Here is a 21,753-nt window from a genome sequence, read left to right as displayed (position 1 = left end):
AACCAGTGGAATGCCACAAAGATCGGTGCTGGGTACTCTACTTTTTGTCATTTACATACATGATTTGGATGGGAGCATAAGAGGTATAGTTAGTAAGTTTGCAGATGACACCAAAATTGGAGGTGTAGTGGACAGCGAAGAGGGTTACCTCAGATTATAACAGGATCTGGACCAGATGGGCCAATGGGCTGAGAAGTGGCAGATGAAGTTTAATTCAGATAAATGCGAGGTGCTGCATTTTGGGAAAGCAAATCTTAGCAGGACTTATACACTTAATGGTAAGGTCCTAGGGAGTGTTCCTGAACAAAGAGACCTTGGAGTGCAGGTTCATAGCTCCTTGAAAGTGGAATCACAGTAGATAGGATATAGTGAAGGCGGTGTTTGGTATGCTTTCCTTTATTGGTCAGAGTATTGAGTACAGGTGTTGGGAGGTCATGTTGCAGCTGTACAGGACATTGGTTAGGCCACTGTTGGAATACTGCGTGCAATTCTGGTCTCCTCCCTATGTTGTAAAACTTGAAAGGGTTCAGAAGAGATTTACAAGGATGTTGCCAGGTTTGGAGGATCTGAGCTACAGGGAGAGGCTAAACAGGCTGGGGCTGTTTTCCCTGGAGTGTCGGAGGCGAAGGGGTGACCTTATAGAGGTTTACAAAATTATGAGGGGCATGGATAGGATGAATAGACAAAGTCTTTTCCCTGGAGTTGGGAAATCCAGAACTAGAGGGCATAGGTTTAGGGTGAGAGGGGTAAGATATAAGAGACCAAAGGGGCAACTTTTTCACACAGAGGGTGGTACGTGTATGGAATGAGCTGCCAGAGGATGTGGTGGAGGCTGGTACAATTGCAACATTTAAGAGGCATTTAGATGGGTATACGAATAGGAAGGGTTTGGAGGGATATGGGCCGGGTGCTGGCAGATGGGACTAGATTGGGTTGGGATATCTGGTCGGCATGGATGGGTTTGTTTCTATGCCGTACATCTCTATGACTCTATAACTGCTGCACACAATCAAGTTTGCCTTCAGTGTCCTTTCCAAGGCATACTCTTAGTAATGTTAATTACCTTTATTGTTGCTTTGCTCTATTTCCTGGTCATTTCCCTTTAACTTAATCTTTCCCCTTTATTTAATACAAACCCCTTCTTACTTCCCTGGATATATACCTCACTAGAACACTGGGCCCAGCAGCGTTCAGGTGAAATCTGTCTAACAACGCAGCTCCTGCTTTCGCCATGTGGCTCTGAGCTAAGAGACCTAGGTTCAAGTCCCACCTGCTCCAGACGTGCTAAACAGGTTGATTAGAAAACATCCACCAGCCACATGCTTCCCTGTTTGGCTAGTGGTTACAATTACAATGGCTCAGTGGTTAGCACTGCAGCCTCAGCGCCAGGGACCCGGGTTCAATTCCAGCCTTGGGCGACTGTCTGTGTGGCGTTTGCACATTCTCCCAGTGTCTGTGTGGGTACTCTCGTTTCCTCCCACAATCCAAAGATGTGGTTAGGTAGATTGGCCATGCTAAATTGCCCACAGCGGTTAGGTTCATTAGTCAGAGGCAGATGGGTGTGGGTGGGTTGCTCTTCGGAGGTTCAGTGTAGACTTGTTGGGCCGAAGGGCCTGCTTCCACACTGTAGTGAATCTAATCAGCACTCTCAATGTTATGGCCCCAGTTTGATTCCTGGTCAGGGTTATATGCTGTTGCATTGTTTTGGAAAAGGGATGATCACTTTATCAGGATGTATTATAGACTCTCTAATAGTCAGAGGGAAATTGAGAAACAGATTAGTAAGGAGATCTCAGTTATCTGTAAGAATAATATGGTCGGGGATTTTAACTTTCCAAATATAGACTGGGACTGCCATAATGTTAAGGGTTTGGATGGAGAGGAATTTGTTAAGTGTGTGCAAGAAAATGTTCTGATTCAGTATGTGGATGTATCTACTAGAGAAGGTGCAAAACTTGACCTACTCTTGGGAAATAAGGCAGGGCAGATGACTGAGATGTCAGTGAGGGAGCAATTTGGGACGAGTGACCATAATTCTATTAGTTTTAAAATAGTGATGGAAAAGACCAGATCTAAAAGTTGAAGTTCTAAATTGGAGAAAGGCCAATTTTGACAGTATTAGGCAAGAACTTTCAAAAGTCTAGATTAGAATGGTGCTGGAAAAGCACAGCAGTTCAGGCAGTATCCAAGGAGCAGTAAAATCGACGTTTTGAGCAAAAGCCCTTCATCAGGAATAAAGGCAGTGAGCCTGAAGGGTGAGGGTGGGGAAAAGTAGCATAGAGTACAATAGGTGAGTGGGGGAGGGGATGAAGGTGATTAGTCAGGGAGGAGGGTGGAGTGGATAGGCGGAAAAGATGGTAGGCAGGTAGGACAAGTCATGGGGACAGTGCTGAGCTGGAAGTTTGGAACTAGGGTGAGGTGGGGGAAAAGGGGAAAATGAGGAAACTGTTGAAGTCCACATTGATGCCCTGGGTTGAAGTGTTCCGAGGCAGAAGATGCGGCGTTCTTCCTCCAGGTGTCTGGTGGTGAGGGAGCAGTGGTGAAGGAGGCCCAGGACCTCCATGTCCTTGGCAGAGTGGGAGGGGGAGTTGAAATGTTGGACCACAGGGCGTTGAGGTTGATTGGTGCGGGTGTCCCAGAGATGTTCCCTAAAGTGCTCTGCTAGGAGGCGTCCAGTCTCCCCAATGTAGAGGAGACCGCATCAGAAGCAACGGATACAATAAATGATATTGGTGGATGTGCAGGTAAAAAACTTTGATGGATGTGGAAGGCTCCTTTAGGGCCTTGGATGGAGGTGATGGAAGTGAGGGAGGAGGTGTGGGTGCAGGTTTTGAAATTCCTGCAGTAGCAGGGGAAGGTGCCAGGATGGGAGGGTGGGTTGTAGGGGGGACGTGGACCTGACCAGGTAGTCACGGAGGGAACGGTTTTTGCAGAAGGCGGAAAGGGGTGGGGAGGAAAATATATCCCTGGTGGTGGGGTCCGTTTGGAGGTGGCGGAAATGTCAGCGGATTATTTCGTTTATGCGAAGGTTCATAGGATGGAAGGTGAGCACCAGGGGCATTCTGTCCTTGTTATGGTTGGAGGGATGGGGTCTGAGGGCAGAGGTGCGGGATGTGGATGAGATGCGTTGGAGGGCATCTTTAACCACGTTGGAAGGGAAATTGCAGTCTCTGAAGGAGGCCATCTGGTGTGTTCTGTGGTGGAACTGGTCCTATTGGGAGCAGATACGGCGGAGGCAGAGGAATTGGGAATACGGGATGGCATTTTTGCAGGAGGTAGGGTGGGAAGAGGTGTAATCCAGGTAGCTGTGGGAGTCGGTGGGTTTGTAAAAAATGTCAGTGTCAAGTCGGTCGTCACTAATGGAGATGGAGAGGTCCAGGAAGGGGAGCGAGGTGTCAGAGATGGTGCAGGTAAATTTAAGGTCAGGGTGGAATGTGTTGGTGAATTTGATGAATTGCTCAACCTCCTCGTGGGAGTACGAGGTGGCGCCAATGCAGTCATCAATTTAGCGGTGGAAGAGGTGGGGAGTGGTCCCGGTGTAATTACGGAAGATCGACTGTTCTACATAGCCAACAAAGAGACAGGCATAGCTGGGGCCCATACGTGTGCCCATGGCTACCCCTTTGGTCTGGAGGAAGTGGGAGGATTCGAAGGAGAAATTGTTAAGGGCGAGGACCAGTTCAGCCAGACGAATGAGAGTGTCAGTGGAAGGGTACTGTTGGGCAGGTCGGGAGAGGAAGAAACGTAGGGCTTGGAGGCCCTGGTCATGGCAGATGGAGGTGTAGAGGGAAAGGATATCCATAGTGAAAATGAGGTGTTGGAGGAGGTGGAGGGCGTGGGTGGTGTCTGGAACGTATGTGGGGAGTTCTTGGACTAAGGGGATAGGACAGTGTCGAGGTAGGTAGAAGTGAGTTCAGTGGGGCAGGAGCTTGCTGAGACAATGGGTCGGCCAGGGTGGTCTGGCTTGTGGATCTTGGGAAGGAGGTAGTCCGGGAACCCCACACTGCCCGGTTCTATGAGGTTGTAAGCTGTGGGTGGGAGATCTTCTGAGGGGATGAGGTTCTGTATGGTCTGGGATATGATGGTTTGGTGATGGGGGGTGGGGTCATGGTCGAGGGGATGGTAGGAAGAGGTGTCCTCGAGTTGGCGTTTGGCTTCAGCGGTGTAGAGGTCAGTGCGCCAGACTACCACTGCACCCCCTTTATCTGCTGGCTTGATGGTGAGGTCAGGATTGGAGGGCTGCACGTTGTGAGGGTGAGAGGTTGGAATGGAGGGGGGTGGGGGTGGGGGGGGGGAGGAGGGGAGGGGCGGGTAGACAGGTTGAGGCGATTAATGTCCCAGCGGCAGTTGGAAAAGAAGAGGTTGAGGGCGGGTAATAGGCCAGCAAGGGGTGTCCAGGTGGATGGAGTGTGTTGGAGGTGGGCAAAGGGGTCCTCAGAAGGTGGGCGGGAGCCCTGATTGTGAAAGTAAGCTCGGAGGCGGCGGAAGACGTGTTCAATGTCACGGCTTGTATTAAATTCATTGATACATGGGCAGAGGGGAATGAAGGGGAGTCCCTTGCTGAGGACTGATCGTTCATCCTCAGTGAGGGGGAGGTGTGGAGGGATGGTGAAAACTCGGCAGGGCTGGGAGCTGGGATCTAGTGTGGGTGTGGAGCTGAGAGTGGGGGCGGAGCCTGTAACTAGAGTGGGTGTGGTGGTGGGGGGAATGGGGGTGGAGTTATGAGCAGGGCTGATGTTCCCCGCAGGGTTCTGGGGGGACAGGGATGGTGACAGTGGTATCTGTGAGAGGCGTGTCAACAGAATGCAGGCAAGTGGCGTTGGTGGGGGCAGAAGTGGTGGCAAACATGGCAGTAAGCTGGGGCGGATGTCACTGAGTGTGTGACATCAGCGATGATGTGAGGGGCGGAAGTGATGTCACATATAGTGCATGAGGAATTGAGAGGGGTGAAAGTGGCTGTGGAAGCGGCCATGTTGGGGGCAGAAGTGACATCATTTTTACCAAGAACTTTCAAAAGCTTATTGGGTGCAGATGTTCACAGGTAAAAGGGATGGCTGGAAAATGGGAAGCCTTCAGAAATGAGATAATGAGAGTCCAGAGAAAGTATATTCCTGTCAGGGTGAAAGGAAATGCTGGTAGGTATAGGGAATGCTGGATGGCTAAAGAAATTGAAGTTTTGGTTAAGAAAAAGAAGGAAGCATATCTCAGGTATAGACAGGAGAGATCGAGAGAATCCTTAAAAGTATAAAGGCAGTAGGAGTATACTGAAGAGAGAAATCAGGAGGGCAAAAAGGGGACATGAGATAGCTTTGGCAAATAGAGTTGAGAATCCAAAGGATTTTTACAAATACATAAAGGACAAAAGGGTAAGTATGGAGAGAATAGAGCCCCTCAAAGATCAGCAAGGCAGCCTTTGTGTGGAGCCACAGGAGACATGGGGGGATACTAAATGAGTATTTTGCATCAGTGTTTACTGTGGAGAAGGACATGAAAGATATAGAATGTAGGGAAATAGATGGTAACATCTTGAAAGATGTCCATATTACAGAGGAGGAAGTGCTGAATGTCTTAAAACTCAAAAGTGGGTAAATCCCCAGGACCTGATCAGGTGTACCCTAGGACTCTGTGGGAAGCTACAGAAGTGATTGCTGGGCCTCTTATGGAGATATTTGTATTATCGATAGTCACAGATGAGGTGCCGGAATACTGGAGGTTGGCTAACATGGTGCCACTGTTTAAGAAACATGGTAAGGACAAGCCAGGGAACTAAAGACCAGTGAGCCTGATGTCAGTGGTGGGCAAGTTGTTGGAGGGAATCCTGAGGGACAGGATGTACATGTATTTGGAAAGGCAAGGACTGATTAGAGATAGTCAATATGGCTTTGTGCGTGGGAAATCATGTCTCACAAACTTGATTGAGTTTTTTTTAAGAAGTAACAGAGGATTGATGAGGGCAGAGCAGTAGATGTGATCTATTTGGACTTCAGTAAGGCGTTCGACAAGGTTCTCTTTGTCTATTTATCTTATCCACGCCCCTCATGATTTTGTAAACCTCTATAAGGTCACCCCTCAGGCTCCGACACTTCAGGGAAAACAGCTCCAACCTATTCAATCTCTCTCGTTAGCTCAAATCCTCCAACCCTGGCCAACATCCTTGGCTTATGCCCGAAACGTCGATTCTCCTGTTCCTTGGATGCTGCCTGGCCTGCTGCGCTTTTCCAGCAACACATTTTCAGCTCTGATCTCCAGCATCTGCAGTCCTCACTTTCTCCTCAACATCCTTGTAAATCATTTTCTCAACCCTTTTAAGTTTCACAACATCCTTCTGATAGGAAAGAGACCAGAATTGCACACAATATTCCAAAAATGTGACCTAACCAATGTCCTGTACAGCCACAACACTACCTCCCAGCTCCTGTACTCAATATAGGGAAACCTCGATTATCCGAACGTGATGGGCAGATAATTCATTATTTGGTTAATCGATTAAATGCCTTTCCTCTGAGGCTCGAAGTTCTTAAAGTCTGCTCCTTGTTCAGGAGACTGCAGCAGCACACAGCGCCCCCCCCAATCCCATCCAACACAGCCCCACTCAACCCCACCACTCCCTCTCCGGAACAGCCGGACTGGATACCAATCACAAGACTGCTGCTCCTGCTCCTGCTGTCTTTATGGGCGAGTCTCCAAACACACACACACTTTTCCTGCAACCTTTTGACAGTTTCCACATTTGCCCTGTACAGGTGGGGGGGATTAGTGTAACCTCTCTGTAGAACCCCAGGGAAAGTGTGGGGGGGAAAGAGAGGATGAGAGGTCAGTCATTTGGAGATGGTGCCTGTTTAAATCACGGGAAACAAAACACTGTTGGAAACACGTCTTTGATGTCATGTTTCTATTGGGACCTCGAGATCTCCTTTGGATAATCCGATTTTTGGATAATTGGTATTTGGATAATCAAGGTTCCCCTGTACTCTGACCAATAAAGGAAAGCATACTGAATGCCTTCTTCACTATCCTATCTACCTGCAACTCTACTTTCAAGGAACTATGAACCTGCACTCCAAGGTCTCTTTGTTCAGCAACACTTCCAGGACTTTACCATTAAGTGTATAAGTTCTGCTAAGATTTGCTTTCCCAAAATGCCGCACTTCACATTTACCTGAATTAATCTCCATCCGCCACTCCTCAGCCCATTGACCCATCTGTGCTGTCCACTATACCTCTAATCTGGTGTAATCTGCAAATTTATACTTTACCTCTTATGCTCACACCCAAATCATTTATATAAATGATGAAATGTAGTGGACCTAGCAGCAATCCTTGTGGCACTCCATTGTCACAGGCCACCAGTCTGAAAAACAACCCTCCACCACCATGTCTTCTACCTTTGAGCCAGTTCAGTATCCAAATGGCTAGTTTTCCCCATATTCCTTGAGATCTCACCTTATTAACCAACCAGTCTCCCATGGGGAACCTTGTGGAACGCCTCACTGAAGTCCACATAGATCACATCTACCGCTCTACCCTCAATTTTCTTTGTTACTTCTTCAAAAAACTATTCAATCAAGTTTGTGAGACATGATTTCCCATGCACAAAGCTATGCTGACTATCCCAAGTCAGTTCTTTTCTTTCCAAATACATGTACATGCTGTCCCTCAGGATTCCCCCCAACAACTTGCCCACCACTGATGTCAGGCTCACTGGTCTACAGTACTCTGGCTTGTCCTTACCACCCTTCTTAAATAATGGCACCACGTTAGCCAACCTCCAGTCTTCCGGTACCTCGCTTGTGACTATCGACGATACAAATATCTCAGCAAGAGGCTTAGCAATCACTTCCCTAGCTTTCCACAGAGTTCCAGGGTACACCTGATAAGGTCCTAGGGATTTATCCACTTTTATGCGTTTCAAGACATCAAGCACTTCCTCCTCTGTAATGTGGACATTTTTCAAGATGTCACCATTTATTTCCCTCCATCCTATATCTTCCATGTCCTTCTCCACAATATACGCTGATGCAAAATACTCGTTTGGTATCTCCCCCATGTCCTGCGACTCGACACAAAGGCTGCCTTGCTGACTTTCAGGGACCCTATTCTCACTGCTGTTTGTCATTTTTTAAAAAAGACCTGGATGAGGGCGTAGAAGGATGGGTTAGTAAATTTGTGGATGACACTAAATGTCAGTAGAGTTGTGGATAGCGCTGAAGGATGTTGTAGGTTACAGAAGGACATAGATAAGATGCAGAGTTGGGCTGAGAGATGGCAAATGGAGTTTAATGTGGAAAAGTGTGAGATGATTCACTTTGGAAGGAGCAACAGAAATAAAAAGAGTACTGGGCTAATGGTAAGATTCTTGGTAGTGTAGATGAGTAAAGAGATCTCTGTGTCCACGTACGTAGATCCTTGAAAGTTGCTACCCAGGTTGATAGCGTTGTTAAGGCATTTGGTGTGTTAACTTTTATTGGTAGAGGGATTGAATTTCAGAACCATAAGGTCATGCTGCAGCTGTACAAAACTCTGTTGCAGCCAAACTTGGAGTATTGCATACACTTCTGATCACAGCATTATAGGAAGGTGATAAGCTTTGTTGCAGGCAGTGTGTTCCACCCCCCTACTACTCTGAGTAAAGAAACTACCTCTGACATCTGCTCTATGTCTATCACCCCTCAATTTAAAGCTATGTCCCCTCGTGCTAGCCATCACCATCTGAGGAAAAAGGCTCTCACTGTCTGCCCTATCTAACCCTCTGATTATCTTATGCCTCTATGAAGTCACCTTTCAACCTTCTTCTCTCCAACAAAAACAGCCTCTTAACTGTGTGGAGTTTGCACATTTTCTCCATGTCTGTGTGGGTTTCCTCCAAGTGCTCTGGTTTCTTCCCACAGTCCAAAGATGTGCAGGTAAGGCAGATTGGTCATACTAAATTGTCCGTAGTGTCCAGGTTAGGTAGATTAGGCATGCTTAACATGGGGTTACAGGGATAGAGTAGGGGGCTGGATCTGGGTCTAGGTGGGATGCTCTTTGGAGAGTTGGTGGAGGTTCAATGGGCCGAATGGCCTCTATTGTTCTATAGGTTTAAGATAAAAGAGAAAAAGTTTAAAGGAGATGGGAGAGGCAAGTTGTTTTTTTACACAAGGGTAAGTGCCTGGAATGCACTGCCAGAGAGGTGCTGGTAGAAGCAGATACAACAACGACATTTAAGAGATGATTTGGTGATGCCGGTGTTGGACTGGGGTGGACAAAGTTAAAAATCACACAACACCAGGTTATAGTCCAACAAGTTTAATTGGAAGCACACTAGCTTTCAGAGCATTGCCCCTTCATCAGGTGGCAGTGGAGGGTTCAATCCTAACAGAATTTATAGCAAATATAAACTATATAGCAAATATAGTGTGATGTAACTGAAATTATACATTGAAAAATTGATTATCTGTTAAGCCTTTCATCTGTTAGAATACAGTGATAGTTTCACTTCTTTCACGTGTAAATCACAAAACCTTTTTTTAAAAAAGTTGCATTCTCGGGTTAGCTGTTAACAATGGTGATAGCCAGACAATATGTTGAAGGTGTTAGTCCCCTGTGTTCTCTGTCTATACCATGATGTTTAGATTGATTCTAATCCAAAAAGTGAGATAACAGAATTTCACATGAATGCATGCAGTTTTTGAGCAAAGTACAATGTAACCCTGAAAGTACAAATTCACCCCACAAAATATATGTGTGCATGTGGGTGTGTGTGTGTGTCTGTCTGGGTTTGGGGTTGTGAGTGTGAGAAAGTGTGTGTGTGTGTGTGTGTGTGTGTAGTGAGTGTGTGTGTGTAGTGAGTGCAGAGTGTCTTAAGTCTGTGAGGGGGTGCATGTGTGAGTGTGGGAGTGTGTGTGTCTGTAAGGGTGTGTGTGGGTGTCTGTGTGCCCGTCTGTGTATGTGTGTGTCCGTGTGTATATAGGAGTGCGTGTGCGTGTGCGTGCGTACAGTGCAATAGTAGTCACCTGTAATGTGACATGAATCCAAGGTCCCATTTAAGAGACATCTTGATAGAGACATGTATAGGCAGGGTATAGAGGGATACGGACTGCTACAGGCAGACGGCTTTTAGTTCAGAAGGGCATCAAACAATGGCAAACTTGGTGAGCTGAAGAACCTGTTCTTGTGCCGTACTATACTCTTTGTTTTCATTTGTCAAACAAATTCTTGTTCATAAAATGGTGTTAAAACTGCCTCATCTTACAAATGTTTTTGTTTCCTTCATAACAGATTTCTATCAAGAGCAGAGAGAGAGGTTGGACCGAAGGGTCTGTTTCCACACTGTATGACTATCTATTCTCCAAGATTAACACTACATAACTAAACTCCAGCAGTCTTCCAGGAAGGTTCCTCAATAGCTATCCTGACAACAAAAGCTTCAAATTATCCTGTTCTAGGTAGGGCAATAACACAATAGCCTCAAACTTACACACTCCAAAATTTAGGATCAGCATAGAGGATCTGGGACCATCTTGGATAGACTAAATGACTTTGAAGTTATAAACTCAAGCTCATTATGTTTTCAGCTCAAATACATGCATTTTTGACCCCCTACAAAGAATTAATCTAACACCCAAACAGTTTTTAAACTCGCTTGCATGGATCAGTAATCCTAAAGAGGAACACTTGATTAAAAATTACTTTGGCACAACCATGACATTCAGTGCTACCAATGAAAGCAACTGCTTGTTAATCGCATTCCTAACTAGGAAATACGCGAGTGAAGCAGAGAGAAACTAACATTCTTACCTGTAGACAAGGCCATCATGATGCCTGCATCTCTTCCAGGAGACAGGAGAAGAAGCAGGTGACAAATTGAGTGGAGGGATCAAACTGTTGACTGATTCGGTTAGCTGTGCAGTCTGCAGACAATTAATAAATAATAATGTTTTCAAACTCTTAGTATGATTCAGTGCAAGTGAAGTAAATGCTAATCCAGCATTTTCCCCTTGAACTATCTTTAACCTGTAGTTTAACTGGAAGACAATCTTACAGAACTTAGTTTCTCCATCTCAATTATTTTACATGCCTTTGTTTAATAGATTGAGACTGTAACATTACTGGCAGTTCAAGCTATCAACAAGTTCCAGCTTTAACTTTGTTTTCTACCTGTTTATCTATATTCTTTAGAAGCAGCAAAGGGCTGCTTGGTGTTATTTCCAAATTGCATTCCAGAGCTGAATCCTTTATCTCCACAGGTGTTTTATTATCCTTGGTTGCAGCTAATAAAGCTGCAGCTTCTGTCAACTCCATCTGCTTTTCGAGAGCGTCTTCAGAAAACTAAGAAGCGTCCAGAGTCACTGTTTCCTAGACAACAATTAAACAAAATGATTGGAGTTGGGAAACATTGCTTCAAGTGAGTTACTCTGCTAATGAATGAAAGGAAACCTTCAAAACCTCATTCTGAAAAATGAAACATCCTAACGACAAATGATAGATTACATAAACTATAAAAAATATTGTGGGCGGCACGGTGGCACAGTGGTTAGCACTGCTGCCTCACAGCACCAGAGACCTGGGTTCAATTCCCGACTCAGGCGACTGACTGTGTGGAGTTTGCACATTCTCCCAGTGTCTGCGTGGATTTCCTCTGGGTGCTCCGGTTTCCTCCCACAGTCCAAAGATGTGCAGGTCAGGTGAATTGGCCGTGCTAAATTGCCCGTAGTGTTAGGTAAAGGGGCAAATGTAGGGGAATGGGTGGGTTGCACTTCGGCAGGTCGGTGTGGACTTGTTGGGCCGAAGGGCCTGTTTCCACACTGTAAGTAATCTAATCTAATGGCTACTTGTGTGGTCCCAGATAAGGTTTGATTAAAGATGACATATACTTCAGGCCTTGTCTTGTTCTCATACAATGACCTCAACCATATTTTCCAACAGGAATCACTGGGTAATGAGCAGTATTAAAAGCCCTTAAGGGTTCTTAATCCTAAATTCTGAGTGTTTTGGGGTCTGCATGGAGATATCAAAAATACTACAAATGCAGCATACCTGAATAGTAGAGTGCACAGTTATAAAGTCAGATGTAAATTGTTAGGGCACACAAAGGGAATTTCACTTAAAAGGTGTTGCAACTGAGTATTAATTTTTTTTAAATTGGCTGAATATTAAAAAAAAACAGCTGGTTTTAAATTACAGAACACAAATTTGTACATATAACCCATACAAAATGGGTTAATGGTCTCAGATCAGCTGGCATGGATACAATGTTAAACATTTGCTTTTAAATTTAAAGCAAACTGCTATTTCCGCTGGTTCTCTATTTTACCTTTGCAGCACATAGGTGCTTGTAGATTTTCTTTATTTGACGTATCCTATACTCTAGTTCTGCTATCTGGGCTTGAAGCCATGTCCACCGGCTTGCAACTTCAGCTTAATCAATGATCCATCTCCTTTCTGACCTGTACTTACTGTAAAACAAAATTGTTTATAATTTCTTTTTGACCGATTTAACAACTTACCAACCTGGTCTACACTCAATATTTGCATTGCTTCATCTTAGAATATCAAATTGTTGTCCTCTAAGGTCATAAAGAGAGTTATTAATATGTATCAATAATACTATGCACAATTTGGATGCTGAAACATTATTCCTCTCTCTGCAAATGTGATCAAAATATTAGTTAATATTGCAGTCAAGGAGGTTAAAACTTCATCATCCTTGGCTGCTACCTAACCAAAACCCTGGTTAAATTACTTTTGAGCTTTTCACACAATTCCCCACGGCTCAAGTTGCTCATGGTATAATTTTATCTCAGGATCTTGGTGGCATTCCTGATATATTAATTTTTGTTTTGTCTTACTTGCTTGTATGCCGTTCTTCCAAAAAATACTATTCTTTTAACTACACAGCCTTGAATTTGTGAGTAGAAACTTTTAAATATATTGTATTTAATTGAAGTCTTTGTCACAAACTTCCATATGGAATAAATAGCAAGCCACAGGAAACTAGGTGGGTTCACAAAGATCATCCAATATTATGTTTGCACCAATTCTAGTACAACATAACTGCAATGATCTTTTCTAAATTTTGTCAGCGAAAAATAATTGGTTAAGTCGCACTATATAACAAGAAACCAAAAACATTGGTAAAGTACAAATTACCAAGAAACAGAAGTAGGCCTTTCAGAACCCCAAACCTGCTCTACTCTTTAATAATGTCATGGTTGACCTGAATGACCAGAATGTAGATTTGAGGTTACAATTTCCAATAACATTTCATCATTTGATTAAAAGCCTGCCCATCTCTGCCTGAGGTATATTCAAGGATTCTGGTTCGACCATCTTTTCAAGAGACAAAAAAAAAAGCCTCATGTTTTAAATGGGTGACTCATTCATGAACAGTAGCCCCAAGTAATAAATTCAAGAAAAATCCTTGCCACATCCAGCACCTTGTATGTTTCAATTAAGTCAGCTCTTACTTTCTAAACTCCAGTGAATACAGGTCTGGCCTGACCAACCATTCCTCATGAGAGAGGATCCACCATTGGCAAGCAATAGTGTAGGGAACCTTCTCTGAACTTCTTCCAACACATTTGCTTCCTTCCTTAAGGAAGGAATCCAGTAATGTACATAGTACGCCAGATATGGTTTCAACATATATATTGTATAACTGAATAATAACCTCCCTCATTTTGCATTCAATTCTTCTTACAATGGTATTCTATTTGCTTTCCTAATTACTTGATGAGCCACAGTACCGATTGGTGTGGCACACCACTTGTTACATCTTGCCAAACAAAAAGACCCAGTTATGTCTATTTGCTACTAGCCAATATGTGACTGCTACAACAACATTAGCTTTTATTTTAGGCATTTGCTTTTGATCTTTACTTCACATTTTCAAATGACCTCCTGGAAATCTAATTACAGTACATTCCATTCCATTCCACTGTCTTCCATTTAGCTATGTTATGAAGGTGTAAGGGGTACAGTACCTTTAAGAGAGTTAAACGCTAGCAGAACTACCTGATACAGCACAGAGTGTTCTGAATACGGAACAATGTAACAATTGGTCGAAGTGCTAGATTCACTGGGTTGCCTGGACATGACAAAACAAATTCAAATTCAGCCAGTCAATTTAAATTATACCCCAAAAACAAACCTCCAATCAAGTTTGAATTTAGTATATTGACGATATTAAAACACAAATGAAACTAATCTGACGCTTTGGTCTTTAAGACCAGGAAAAATTGAACAGTTGAGGGAGAACTGCCAAAAGACCAACAGATGTAGGCTGCTAGTCAGAACTCTGACGGGTACCTGTCTAGAGGAGGAGTTTGCACAGAGAAAAACATCTACACCGTCCTGGAGAGCAAATCGACAGAGGAAGATATAAAGAGATTTGACCGCTGGCTGGTTTTGAAATCTGAATTTCAATAAATCTTAATTGGGTGTTTTAATCAGAATGGTGTTTATAGAAGGGAAAGGGAGGTGTAAATAATTGTTAGTTAATTATTCTCGTGATATTTTAAGAATAAAGTTGTTAATTTTTACTTTAAATAGTTCTTGGCCTCTCGAATTTTCGCAGATTACTGCATGGGATAGATCTTTTCTGCATTGCTGGTTTAGAACATAGAACATAGAACAGTACAGCACAGAACAGGCCCTTCAGTACACGATGTTGTGCCGACCACTGATCCTCATGTATGCACCCTCAAATTTCTGTGACCATATGCATGTCCAGTAGTCTCTTAAATGTCCCCAATGATCTTGCTTCCACAACTGCTGCTGGCAATGCATTCCATGCTCTCACAACTCTGTGTAAAGAACCCGCCTCTGACATCCCCTCTATACTTTCCTCCAACCAGCTTAAAACTATGACCCCTCGTGTTAGTCATTTCTGCCCTGGGAAATAGTCCCTGGCTATTGACTCTATCTATGCCTCTCATTATCTTGTATACCTCAATTAGGTCCCCTCTCTTCCTCCTTTACTGCAATGAAAAAAGTCCCGAGCTCAGTCAACCTCTCTTCATAAGCTAAGCCCTCCAGTCCAGGATGCATCCTGGTAAACCTCCTCTGAACCCTCTCCAAAGCATCCACATCTTTTCTATAATAGGGCGACCAGAAATGGACGCAGTATTCCAAGTGCGGTCTAACCAAAGTTTTATAGAGCTGCAACAAGATCTCACGACTCTTAAACTCAATCCCCCTGTTAATGAAAGCCACAACACCATATGCTTTCTTAATAACCCTGTCCACTTGGGTGGCCATTTTAAGGGATCTATGTACCTGCACACCAAGATCCCTCTGTTCCTCCACACTGCCAAGAATCCTATCCTTAATCCTGTACTCAGCTTTCAAATTCGACCTTCCAAAATGCATCACCTCGCATTTATCTAGATTGAACTCCATCTGCCACCTCTCAGCCTATATCTGCATCCTGTCAATGTCCCGCTGCAGCCTACAATAGTCTTCTATACTGTCAACGACACTTCCAACCTTTGTGTCATCTGCAAACTTGCTGACCCATCCTTCAATTCCCTCATCCAAGTCATTAATAAAAATTACAAACAGTAGAGGCCCAAGGACAGAGCCCTGTGGAACACCACTCACCACAGACTTCCAGGCACAATATTTTCCTTCTACTACCACTCGCTGTCTTCTGTTGGCCAGCCAATTCTGTATTCAGACAGCTAAGTTCCCCTGTATCCCATTCCTTCGGAATGAGCCTACCATGGGGAACCTTATCAAATGCCTTGCTGAAATCCATATACACCACATCCACAGCTTAACCCTCATCAACTTTTCTAGTCACATCCTCAAAGAACTCGATAAGGTTTGTGAGGCATGACCTGCCCCTCACAAAGCCGTGTTGACTGCATTTAATCAAGCCATGCTCTTCCAGATGGTCATAAATCCTATCCCTCAGAATCCTTTCTAACACCTTGCAGACGACAGACGTGAGACGGACAGGTCCGTAATTGCCGGGATTTCCCTATTTCCTTTCTTGAAGAGAGCAATTACATTTGCCTCTCTCCAGTCCTCAGGTACGACTCCAGTGGAGAGCGAGGATGCAAAGATCTTTGCAAGTGGCGAAGCAATTGCATTTCTCATTTCCCAAAGCAGCCGAGGACAAATCTGGTCCGGGCCTGGCAACTTGTCAATCTTAATGTTTGACAAAATTTTCAGCACATCAGCTTCCTCTATCTCTATCCATTCCAGCATGCACACCTGCTTTTCAAAGGTTTCATTCACTACAAAGTTCATTTCTTTCGTAAAGACAGAAGCAAAAAACTCATTTAGGGCTTCCCCTACCTCCTCAGACTCCACATACAAATTCCCTATGCTATCCCTGATTGGCCTTACTCTTTCTTTGACCATTCTCTTATTCCTCACATAAGTGTAAAATGCCTTTGTGTTCTCCCTAATCCGTTCTGCCAAGCCTTTCTCGTGCCCCCTCCTGGCTCTCCTTAGACCATTTTTGAGATCCTTCCTCACCTGCCTGGAATCCTCTAGAGCTGAGCTTGACCCTAGCTTCCTCGACCTTATGTAAGCTACCTTTTTCCTTTTGACAAGAAGCTCCACCGCTCTCGTCATCCAAGGTTCCTTTATCTTACCCCTTCTTGCCTGTCTCAGAGGGACATATTTATTCATCACTTGCAACAACTGTTCCTTAAACACAGTCTCCACATGTCTATAGTGCCTTTACCCATGGAATTGCTCCCAATCCATGCTTCCAAACTCATGTCTAATCGCATCATAGTTTCCTCTTCCCCAATTAAATATCCTCCTATTTTGCCTAATCCTCTCCTTCTCCATAGTTATGTAGAATGTGAGGCCGTTGTGGTCACTATCTCCAAAATGCTCTCCCACCACAAGATCTGATACCTGCGCTGGCTCGTTTCCGAGCACCAAGTCTAGAATGGCCTCTCCCCTCGTTGGCCTGTCAACGTACTGAGTCAGGAAACCCTCCTGAACACACCTTACAAAAACAGCTCCATTCAAATCTTCTGCTCGAAGGAGATTCCAATCAATATTGGGAAAGTTAAAGTCACCCATTACAACAACCCTACTTTTCTAAAATCTGCCAACCTATGCTTTCTTCCATCTCCCTGCTGCTACTGGGGGGCCTGTAGTAAACCCCTAACGAGGTGACTGCTCCCTTGCTGTTCCTAATTTCCACCCATACTGACTCGGTAGGCAGATCTTCCTTGACAATGGAAGCTTCTGTAGCTGTGAAACCCTCTCTGATTAGTAGTGCTACACCCCCTCCTCTTCCCCCCCCCCCCCCTCCTTATTCTTTTTAAATGCTCTAAACCCTGGAACATCCAGCAACCATTCCTGCCCCTGAGAAACCCATGTCTCTGTTATGGCCACAACATCATAGCACCAGGTACTGATCCATGCTCTAAGTTCATCACTTATTTCTGATACTCCTTGTGTTAAAGCAAACACACTTCAACTGATCCCTGGGTTCCTTCCCAGGAAAATTCTTCCCACTATCTGGTCTACCTCTTGCTATTGTCTCATCTGCATCAACTCTCACCTCTGGTATACAGCTCAGGTTCCCACCCCCCCTTCCATACTAGTTTAAACTCTCTCAAACTACTCAAGCAAACCTTCCACCCAGGACATTGGTCCCCTTCCAGTTCAGATGCAACCCATCCTTCTTGTACAGGTCCCACCTTCCCCAGAAGGCATCCCAATTATCTACATATCTGAAGCCCTCCCTCCTACACCTGCTGCGCAGCCACATGTTAAGTTGCACACGCTCCCTGTTCCTCGCCTCGCTATCTCGTGGCACCGGTAGTAAACTAGAGAAGACTACTCTGTTCGTCCTGCTTTGCAGCTTCCATCCTAACTCCCTGAAATCACTTTTTATATCCTCGATCCTTTTCCTGGCTATATCATTAGTGTCAATATGTGCCTCTAGTGTGTGCCAATATAGTGCCAATTTAAATTAAGCAGGAGGGTTTACCCCATGTTATAACAGTTATAGCACGTCTACTTTCTTAAAAGAACTGTAACAGATATCCTTGTTGCAATAGGCCAAGTGCTGGAAAATAAAGATTAGAATAGTTAAGCGGCTATTTTTTAACCAATGCAGACCTGATGGGCTGAAGGACTTCTGTCTGTGCTAACTACATGGTTCAACATGTTTTCTCTTCCCCAAGATTATGTAAATTCTTATTACCTTGAACTCAGTGTCCTGCTGGAACTTCTTTCATGACAGATACTAAACTAATCTGCCTGTATTTTCCCAACTCATCTCTCTTGCTTTTTCAATGGAGGATTCAGCTAGAATGGAACCTTCCCTGAATTTAGGGTGTTTGGGAAAGTTAAAATGAATGCGTTAATAATCTCAAGAGCTATGCAAGTCCTTAGGATAAAGTCCATCACAACCTAGGCACTTGTCAACCCACAGTTCCAAACACTTACTCAACTTTCTTATAGAGTGGATCAGTTCTACGACATGGAAAACCGACCCTTTGGCCCAACTTGTCCAGAAGAAAAAGATGCACGGAAACCGTAGTGATTTGGCCACGTGGAATACAGAACAGAAAATGAAGATATGTGCAGCGCAGGAACAGACCCTTCAGCCCAGGACATTGTGTGGAATATTATGTCAAGGTAATCCCTTCTGCCTGTCCTTGGTCCATATCACACTATTGTTGCATATTCATGTGCTTATCTAAAAGTCCCTTAAACACCCCTAACACCACCACCAATACATTCTAGACTACCACTGGGTTAAAAAAAACTTGTCATTCACATCTCCTTTGAACTTGTCCCCTCACCTTAAATGCATGCCCCCCAGTTTTAGGCATTTCAACTCTGGGGAAAGATTCTGACCATCAAACCTATCTAAGCATCTCAATTTTATAGACTTCTATCAAGTCTCCTCTTACCCTTTGCTGCTCCAGAGAAAACAAGTTTTTCTAGCCTCTCCTTCTAGCTCATACCTTTAATCCTAGCCGCATCTACATTTTCATCTCTCTGCACTCTCTCCAAAGCCCCCACAACCTTCCTGTAACATGGCAACCACAAATGAATGCAATACTCCAACTGTGGTCTAACCAACGTCTTACATAGCTGCAACACAATATCCTCATTCTTGTACTCAATTTGCCAACCAATAAAGGCAAGCATGCCATACACCTTCTTTACCACCCTATCTACTTACGTGGCCACTTTCAGGAAGCCATGGACTTGAACCCTAAGATCCATCTGTACAACTGTGCTGTTGAGGGTCCTGCCACTTTTCCTTAACATTTGATCTCCCAAATGGCAGCACCTCACACTTACCTGGATTCAACTCCATCTGCCAGTCCTCTGCCCATAACTGCAACTGATTCATATCCTTCTGTATCCTTTGACAACTTTCTACATTAATCACAACTCCATCGATCTTTGTATTGTTCGCACACTTTAGCCCACCCATCTATATTTTCATCCAAGTAACACCACTATTTATGCCCCTCCAGCCTGAAAAACACCCTTCTACCACTACCCTCTTCCTTCTACAGGCAAGCTCATTCTGAATCCACACAGCCAAGTCACCGTGGATCCCATGCATTTTAATCTTCTGGATGAGCCTACCAGAAGGGACCAGAAGAAAGCATAAACAATATCCATGTAAACATCCACAGCCGCAGAAGTTTCAATAATCCAAGAAACTGAAACCCTGCCCCCTGCACTAGCTCCTTAGCCACGCATTCAAATGTCCTAGTTTTCTATGCCTTGCCTCACTAGCAAATGACACTGGGAATAAACCAGGGATTACTACCCTCAAGGTCCTGATTTTCAGTCACTTTCCTAACTCCCTGTATTCATTCCACAGGATCTCATTCCTCTTTCTACCTCTGTCATTGGTACCAATGTGCACAATGACCTGTCTACTCACTCTCCCCCTTAAGAATTTCATGTAACCATTCAGAGATTACCTTGACCCTGGCACCAAATGAGGCAACACAGCATGTTAGAGTTTTAAATTTGGTCACAGAAGTATCTGTGCCCCTATATAGGGATCTCCTACCACTATCTTGCCTGACCCTGCTCTACAGCAGAGCTAGTTGTAGTGCCACAGACCTGACTGCTGCTGTTATACCCCAGAGAGGCTATTCCCCCCAACAGTATTCAAAACTGTATATCTGTTTTGAGAGGGGAACAGCCACAGGAGACTCCTGAACTACCTGCCTGCCTCTCCAGACAGTCATCAATCTACGTGACTGAACCTGTGGTGTGCTTAACTCCCCGTACCTAGTGTCTATCTCACACTTTGTCCCCTCTTTGCTCCTCAGTGTGTCCAACTGCGGATCCAACTGAACAGCGTGGTCTGTGAGAAGCTACAGCAGAAGCTACAGCTAGTCACACTTCCTGCAGAATAGTTGTCAGGGACAATAGACTGCTCCCTGATCTCCCATATGTGGCAGAAGGAGCACACCAGTGCCCAATCTGCCATCACTGCCCCTTTACACTAAAAGAGAAGAGAAGTTCACCTTGCTCACCTTACTTGTTCACAGTTCTCAAAGTGGAGTCACAGGTAGACAGGGCAGTGAAGAAGGCTTTTGGCACACTGGGCCTTCATCAGTCAGGGCAGTGATTGTGTGGCTCACTCCGCTGGTCAGTCATAGAGTCCTCCAGACAAGCCCTTTGGCCCAAACTTGCCCATGTCAACAAAAACATCAGGCCACACTATCCCCATTTGGCCCATATCCTTCTAAATGTTTCCTATCCATGTATTTGTCCAAATGCCTTTTCAGTGTTATTAATGTACCCGCCTCAACCACTTCCATCGCAGCTCATTCCATGTACGTAATGCACCCTGTGTAAAAAGGTTGCCCTTCAGGCTCCCCTTTTTTTTCCGCTCTAACTTTAATCTGACGCCCTCTAGTTCTCGATTCCCCGACACTGGGAAAAAGACTGAGCACATGCACCCTATCCATGCCTCTCACGGTCTTATACACTTCTTTAAGATGACCCCTTGGTCTCCTACACTCTAGAGAAAAATCATCTTAGCTTGGTTAACCTCTCCCTATAACACAGACCATCAAGTCCTGACAACATCGTTGTAAATATCTTCTGCACTCTTTCCAGTTTAATAACATCCTTCTATAACAAGGTAACCAAAACTGAACACAATATACTAAGTGCAGTTTCACCAACATCCTCTACAACTGTAACATAACTTTCCAACTTCTATACTCAATGCCCTGACTGATGAAGGCCAGTGTGCCAAAAGCCTTCTTCACTGCCCTGTCTACCTGTGACTCCACTTTGAGAACTGTGAACCTGAACTCCAAGATCACGCTGTTCTACTGCACTCCTTATGGCCCTACCATTCACCATGAAACTACTACCTTGATTTCACTTACTAAAATGCAAGACCTCACACTTAACTATATTAAACTCCATTTGCCATTTCACAGCACGTTTCCCCAGCTGATCAAAGTCCTGCTGCAATTTCTGATAACCTTCCTCACTGTCCACGATACCACCCATTTTAGTGTCATCAGCAAACTTAATCATCATTCTTTGTACATTCTGATCCAAATCATTGATATAGATAACAAACAGTAATGGGCCCAGCACCGACCCAAGGCACTCCACTAGTCACAGGTCTCCAGTCTGACAAGCATCCCTCCATTATTACCCTTTGCTTCCTACCAACAAGCCAATTGCGCATCCAATTTGCCAGCTCCTCCTAGATTCCATGCGCTCTAACCTTCCACAGCAGTCTACCATGTGGAAACTGATCAAAGGCCTCACTGAAATCTAGTCACTTCA

The 21,753-nt window shown here is 44.5% G+C and overlaps 1 protein-coding gene across 1 annotated transcript in view; it reads right to left on the bottom strand.

The window, feature by feature from the left end:
• The window catches only part of kansl1l (KAT8 regulatory NSL complex subunit 1-like), a 107,847-nt gene that overhangs the window by 73,154 nt on the left and 12,940 nt on the right, over nucleotides 1–21,753 (bottom strand). The window contains 3 exon segments of the mRNA XM_072578716.1: nucleotides 10,777–10,889; nucleotides 11,137–11,334; nucleotides 12,293–12,434. Coding sequence (XP_072434817.1) covers nucleotides 10,777–10,889; nucleotides 11,137–11,334; nucleotides 12,293–12,434 — 453 coding nt within the window.

The sequence above is a fragment of the Chiloscyllium punctatum genome, chromosome 10 (genome assembly GCF_047496795.1).
Source record: "Chiloscyllium punctatum isolate Juve2018m chromosome 10, sChiPun1.3, whole genome shotgun sequence".
In the NCBI taxonomy this organism is placed as follows: domain Eukaryota; kingdom Metazoa; phylum Chordata; class Chondrichthyes; order Orectolobiformes; family Hemiscylliidae; genus Chiloscyllium; species Chiloscyllium punctatum.
The sequence above is the reverse complement of the archived record's forward strand: the minus strand, read 5'-3'. Positions and strand labels throughout refer to the sequence as shown.